Source organism: Myotis davidii, unplaced genomic scaffold, assembly GCF_000327345.1.
Source record: "Myotis davidii unplaced genomic scaffold, ASM32734v1 scaffold2309, whole genome shotgun sequence".
NCBI lineage: Eukaryota > Metazoa > Chordata > Mammalia > Chiroptera > Vespertilionidae > Myotis > Myotis davidii.
Window position 1 is genome coordinate 32092 of NW_006299886.1, and position 7335 is coordinate 39426.

General features: G+C 45.9%; 1 protein-coding gene across 1 annotated transcript; it reads left to right on the forward strand.

Moving 5' to 3' along the window:
• The first annotated feature begins 811 nt into the window (after nucleotides 1–811).
• On the forward strand, nucleotides 812–7329 carry LOC102759916 (GTPase IMAP family member 6-like). Its single transcript, XM_006776040.2, is given in 3 exon segments — nucleotides 812–1041; nucleotides 3067–3151; nucleotides 5597–7329. Coding segments are annotated over 3 exon segments (990 nt in total). The 5' UTR covers nucleotides 812–930; the 3' UTR covers nucleotides 6391–7329.
• The last annotated feature ends 6 nt before the right edge of the window (nucleotides 7330–7335 follow it).

Here is a 7335-nt window from a genome sequence, read left to right on the forward strand (position 1 = left end):
CTTTATCATTCTGTTTGATATTATCGGTGGGACTTTTGCTGCTGCATCACTTTGATGTCAGAGATTTTACATCAGGTTTATATTTCGTGACTTTCAGAGATATGCATGAGCTACTACTTTCATCTGTCAGGCTACTCCTATTATTAGACTTAACAAAATTCATCACTGAGAACAAAAATTCACAATTGTAAATGGAAGATTATAAGAGAGGGTTTCGCGTGCCAGCCAAAGTTACTGGCATGCCATGTTTGGCACGCGTGCCAGGGGTTGCCCACCCCTACCTTAGACGGTCAAATTAAAAAATGAAGCCCTAACCTGTTTGGTCAGTGGATAGAGCGTCGGCCTGCAGACTGAAGGGTCCCAGGTTCGATTCCAGTCAATGGCATGTACCTTGGTTGCAGGCACATCCCCAATAGGGGGTGTGCAGAAGGCAGCTGATCAATGTTTCTAACTCTCTATCCCTCTCCCTTCCTCTCTGTAAAAAAATCAATAAAATATATTTTTTAAAAAATGAAAGCAGTTAACACAATAGCCATCTTGTGTGAATGAATCAAAATGACACCTATTTCTTTTTGTCAGATTGGCAAAACATATTTTTTGTAATTAGTTTGTGTGTACAATGAGATAAAAAACGTTCAAAATTGTTGCCCTGGCATAAAATTTCCTGAAGGGTCTGCTGCCTTTTGTTAAGCCTCTAATTCTGGTTGTGCTGGTCAGGATAAAAATAATAACAGTCCCGTGCTCTTGTTTTTCCTGTTTCTCTCACTAAGGCCCCAAAGTGCACACAGCATAGGTTCTGACTCAGGAAGGCCTGGCCCCGGTGCTCCCTCCCACTTCCTGCTTCTCCACCCACAGCAGACAGCCGCTTTGCCTAGGGCAGTTCTTAGCTGAGTTTTTGGTCACATTTTGTTGAAAAATATAGTACCAGCAATGTCTTTCTGTTCCAATGTCTACCGTGTTTTATGGGAATTCCTCCCGTCAAGGCCCCTAGACGCCTACAATGTGTCAACCCCAAAAGAAAAAGCCAAGAACTCACAGGAGGTAAGTCTCTGAGTATATCTGTGTGTTGTGTGTATTTGTGTTTGTGTGTTATGGCTGTATATATTTTGTGTATGTATGTTTGTGTGTGTGTGTTGTATTTGTGAGTGTATGTGTGTGAGTTGTGTATATTGTGTTTTTGTGTGTGTTATGCTTGTGCGTATTTATATATTTGTGAGTATAATATGTGGGCGCTGTGTTTGAGTGTATACAGGGTGGTGCAAAAGTAGGTTTACAGTTGTTCATATGGAAAATAATAGAATAATTAATAAGTAATACAAGAATAAACTGTTTAGAGTACTCATAACCATAAATCTACTTTTGGCCCACCCTCTTTGTGTGGCTTGTGTGTGTTGTGTTTTTGTGAGTATTGTGTTTGTGTGTATGCATGTGTGTTGGGTAAATGTGTATTTGTGTGTTTGTGAGTGTATGTGTGATTGTATCGGGTGGTATATGTTGTGTTTTTGTGTGTGTTATGTTTGTGTGCATGTATGTGTGTTGTGTATATGTATGTTTGTATATTTGTGAGTGTATGTGTTGTGTTTGAGTGTATATGTGTGGATGGTGTGTGTCATGTTTCTATGTGTATGTTTGTGTGTATGCATGTTTGTTGTGTATATTTGTGTTCTATGTCTGTGGGTGTATGTGTACTGTGTTTAAGTGTATGTGTGAGTGCTATATGACATGTTTTTGTATGTGTTATGTTTGTGAGTGTATGTGTGTGTTGTGGCTGTGGTTGTACTGTGTGAGTGGTGTGTGTGTGTTGTGAATGTGTGTGTCTGTGGTATATTAGAAAGGACTGTGACTAAAAAGTCAGGAGAACTTTGTGCGCCTGTGCCCTTCGCAAACTCCCTGCTTATATGGGGAAGATGCTTCCGTGAGTTTTACTTTCTCCGTGTGGTGTAGCTTCTCTGTGTTCCATGTCAGAGACAAAACCACTGAGTGAGGCAAAGGTGTGAGGCGCTGTTCAGGGCTGGATCTAGGGACTTGCAAGTCAGGTGTCCCCACACCCAGGACCCTTCATCTGGAGAAGGTCCCTGACTATGAACGTATTTAGGTGTCCTGTGTGTCCCAGCACAGAGTCCTGGGACCTCGCACTTTCCTTCCCAAACCCAAACACCAGGATGGACTCCTGGAACAGGGAACAATGTTAGTCCCTGAGGTGAGGCAGTGCAAGTGGCAGCAAGGCGCACTGCCCTCTTGCCTGAAGGATGACGGGAGTTTCTGGTGGGTGATAAGGCCATCTTTGCAAAGGCTAGGACTTGCAATAGAAAATGTCATAAAATGTGCCAGAATGTTAAAGGGACGACAGGACACCTAGTTCAGGCCCAGCATTCACACTTAGGGGACACTGAGGCTCAGGCAGTGTGACCTTGGAGGTGGACCCTGAGATCTCCTGGCTCCAGCAGGACTGTCCTGGAGCCATGAAGTTCCTGTGCTGAGGTTATTGGCCTCCTCAGCACAGCACCCGGCCACCCATATCTCAGCCCTCTGCCATCCTCACTGCCAGGCCTTCCTCAGGGATCATCCTGGCACCAGGACCTCACTGCACCCCCAGCCAGCCCCTCACCACAGTGTCCTGCTCCCACCTTCCTGAACATTCTGGCTACACATCCTTCCACTGCTCCTGGGACACAGTGTCAGACCTGCTTCTGTGTCTCTGCTCCTTTCTCCTCCTCACATGACAGCTCCAGGACCTTCTGTCCATCCAAACGCCATCTGTTCCTCAGGCTGCAGGCCATCTTACCTTTTCCATAAAATTGCTTAAACTCACAATGCAGACTACAAAGCGGAGAGAGGAGAGAGAGAGAGAGAGAGAGAGAGAGAGAGAGAGAGAGAGAGAGACAGGGCCCGTATTTCTGGAGAGAGAGAGAGAGAGGGCCCCTAAAGGAGATAGTGTCTCAGACCTTCCTCTCCTCACTCAAGCCATACCTCTCCCCCAAAAGCAATGTAAAACACTTCCTTCTGACAAGAGAAAGTCAGGTGCCCCTGAACTAGTTGAAAAATCAGACATACTATTTTCTCTAGGTGGAGGAAGAAGAATTCGAGGTGATTGACCTGGACAATCCCTCAGGAGCAGTGGCCCAGCATCCTAAACAAGACGTGTCTGGAGGTAAAATGACTTCCTAGTGTACCTGAACCTGAGGCAGCTGTGGATGGTGACTGTGATGTGCAGGGTGCCCTTGGAGAGGCAGCAGAGTTCAGCCCAGTCAGAGCTGCACCAGCAGATAGCCCTTGGGTGGGGCCTTGCTTAAACTCACCTAATAAGAGAGAAAGGCCCCCAACAGGCACAGTGAGAGAAAGGTGCGGAAAAGAGGAGAGAGCGAAGAAAGAGAGAGAGAGAGAGAGAGAGAGAGAGAGAGAGAGAGAGAGAATGTGAACTAATTCTGTACTCAGAAATTACCCAGGGATACCTGTACTCGCCTTGGTGGGGGCTTGCAATCCAACAAACCCTATGTTGGTGCTTGATGGTTCAAATGTGGGAGCACTGGGGGTCAGAAAGACTGCAAATCACCATGTGAGTGAGTGGCTGCCTTAGAACGGGGCTGGCCCTTCTCAAGGGGATCTCCCCCGAAAGCTCTTGCATTGGGGTCAGGTACTTAACAGTCATGGGCTCAACTTCATCATTATCTCACGGAGACAGAGTTTAGGAGTTTTCGAAATCTATCCATTTTCCTGGCCAGGATAATTTATTTATAATTTATCATGTATTTGAACACAAATGATTTTTATACTATATGGACTTCAATGGCCTAAGCCAGTGGTCGGCAAACCACAGCTCGCGAGCCACATGCGGCTCTTTGGCCCCTTGAGTGTGGCTCTTCCACAAAATACCACATGCGGGCGCGCACGTACAATGAGATTGAAACTTTGTGGCCCATGCGCAGAAGTCGGCTTTTGTCCTGGGTGAGTCTACTTTGAAGAAGTGGATTTCGAATAAATGGGGGGCATAGGTTGGTGTGGGCCACAGGAGAAGCAGCGCAGGGGAGGTGCGCTCCATTCATGCACAAGTTGAGGATGGGAGGGTTGGAAGGGTTCAACCTCAGCGAATGTACCTCAATCAGATTGAGGACATTTTCAGCAAAGGCCAGTTTAGGAGTACCCTAATTAAGTTAATAACAATGTACCTACCTATATAGTTTAAGTTTAAAAAATTTGGCTCTCAAAAGAAATTTTAATCATTGTACTGTTGATATTTGGCTCTGTTGACTAATGAGTTTGCCGACCACTGCAGTCTAACCAATTGAACCACCTCGGCCAGGCTATGAGGTAAAGTTAGGGCTCTATCATTGAGACACATCAATGTCTTCAATGTGGAACAGACTTGGAAACCAGAGCTGCCATTTGGGACCTTTTTCTGTGCTCTGGGTCTGTGATCTCAAAGGCCAGGAGATGGAATTTTCTTTCTGTCCTTCAGCCCCAGTCATTTCTAAAATTTTAACATTAGATTTTTAAATATTAGTTGGCATCTTCAAGTCTTCTCTTGACCAATAGTTCCTATATTCATCTGGGTGGGAACATTTGGCCCAAATTTCAAGGATATAGACAAAGAATGTGACCTCATTGTGCCTCTGTGCTGTTGAACCCGGGATCTGGTTGAAAGTTCCAATATTCACCATATTTCTTGTTGGGACAGCTGAAGGAGGTGATGTGGTCAGTCACTTCAGGGACAAGACATAGACACAGACCCACACACTTCTATCTTCATCACCCAGGGCTACCTAGGAAAGCTCAGGATCTCATATTCATGAAGGGCTGGTTTCCACCTGGGTGAGAACCGGTGACCTTGAGAAGTTTCAAAACCTGTAGATAAAATGTGGGATTCTACCATATGATCCAGCATTTCCACTTCTGGGTATATGGCCCAAAGAAGTCAAAGCAGGGACTTAAATAGTCATGTGTACACTAATGTTCAATGCAGCATTATTCACTATAGTGGATAGTGGGGAAAACTCATGTCCATATATAAGAGTTAACAAAATGTGGCCCATCCATATAATGGAATATTTTTCAGCCCTGAAAAAGAAGGAAATTCTGACACATGCTATAGTATGGATGAACCTTGAAAACACTATGTCAAGTGAAATAAACCAGGCACAAAAGGTCAAATTTGCAGGAACTTATTCTAGGTCCCTAGAATAGTAAAATTCATTGAGACAGAAAGTAGAGTGGTGGTTAGCAGGTGTTTGGGGAAGGGAGGCATGAGAAATTATTGTTTCATTGCTACAGAGTTTCTGTTTGGGGTGATTTTAACATTAAATTTTTAAATATTAGTTTGCATCTCCAAGTCTTGAGATGCATGAGTGGTGATTGCACAAAAATGTGAAGGTATTCAATGTCACTGAGTTGTACATCTAAAAATAGTGAAAATGGTAATTTTAGCTTATGTATATTTTACCACAATAAAACAAAAAGAATGGAATGTGAGCCCAGAGCAGGTATTAGGTACAGATGTTAATCTGTCCTTCCTCAGAGGACAGTCTGCCCTGAGGTCATGAAGCAGACCCAGGAGTGAGGCTTTAACCCCAATCCCTCTGCTTTCTCTTGATGCATCTAGATCTGAGGGAGAAGGAACAGACCCCAAAGAGGCTGAGGCTCATCCTGGTGGGGAAGACTGGAAGTGGGAAAAGTGCAACAGGAAACAGCATCCTTGGCCAGGAAGTGTTCCAGTCCAAGCTCAGTGCTACACCAGTGACCAAGACCTTCCAGAGAGGGAGCCGAGAATGAGCTGGGAAGGAACTTGAGGTGATTAACACCCCTGATATTTTGTCCCTTGGAGTTCCACATGAATTGGCAGGTAGGGGCTCCTCGGAAGCCATCGCCTTCTCCTCCCCGGGACCACACGCGGTGCTCCTGATGACAGAGCTGGGTAGGTTCAAAAAGGAAGACCAGTTGGTGGTCAGGCGCCTTCAGGAGGTCTTTGGAGTGGGAGTCCTGGCCTACACCATCCTGGTGTTCACCCGAAAGGAAGACCTGGATGGTGACTCTCTGGATGGGTATGTGAAAGAGACTGACAACCGGGAGCTTGCTACCCTGGCCAAGATTTGTTCCATGCGCCACTGTGGCTTCAACAACAGGGCAGAGGGGGCAGAGCAGGAGGCCCAGTTGAAGGAGCTCATGGAAAAAATAGACATGGTCCTGTGGGAAAATGAAGGCCATCATTACAGCAACAAGGCTTATGAGTTTTCCCAGCAAAACCTTCATCTCACAGAAGTGCAGGAAGGCCATATAATCCAGGGGCAAGGCTCTGAGGAAGGGCCCAGTGGGGAGATCTTGGTGGAGGAATTGTGCCAAATCCAGAAGGCATCTGAGGAAACTCACAAATGTCTCCTGAAGAGGGCACCTATCTGAGCATATGCTGGACTCCACTGAGGGACAGCTGTTTCTTATTAGCTCCTTTCATCCCTGTGTCCAGTTTCCAGCCAGTCACTTGTCCTCTCCATCCCACAGGTCACTGACCATGCCAGTCTCTAGGTGGTAAGAGAGGGTGGGTTCCTGAGTTCTCAGCTACCATCCAGGTCCTTCATTGCATCTTTCAGTGCACGTGGACCCTCCCTCCTCTCTACTCCCTGCCCCCAGCATGCTTTCTCATATGGAACCTCACATTGCATTAGCATTGCATTTCTTGAAGTTCTTATCTTTACCCTGATAGCATGAAAGTTCCTGGGGGTATATCATTCTCATTCTTCCATGTAACCCCCACAGCATCTTGGTGTTTGGAGTCACTCCTTAAATGATGATAGTCAATCAGTGTGGGAAGCTGGTTAGGTTACTTCACACCTCCTGGACTATGTCCTTGCCCACAAAGAGGCAGGCATAGTGACCTTTTAAGTTACCTACTGTGTGTGGTAGGGCCACAGCATGGTAATGGTTCTGAGACATGAGAAGAAGGACAACTGCTTGGCTCGAGGGGGAAAGCAGGTAGAAAGAGAGAATCAGGTAGAAAGAGAGAATAAGAAAGTAGGAGCTCTTCTACTCACCTCTAAAAAAGGCCATTGCATCACAACAAAGGAGCCTGTGGGAACTTCCTGGTAGGAATGATGAGCAAAATGGGGCGGGTTATCCAAGGAGCCAGACCTGGTCAGGCAGCTGGTCTTTATACCTGGCTAAGGACATGGAGGCCTCAAAATGTACCAAGGGGCTTGGGCAGAGGAGGAACACTTCCCTAAAGCTGACATAGATTAGGGATGTTCTAATTAGGGTCCCCTCTCATACATCTGCCTTCTGATTGTGGAAAACAAAGATGACTTTCAGCTTATCTGCAACCCCTTCCCTTCTCCTTGACAGTGGAGAGAA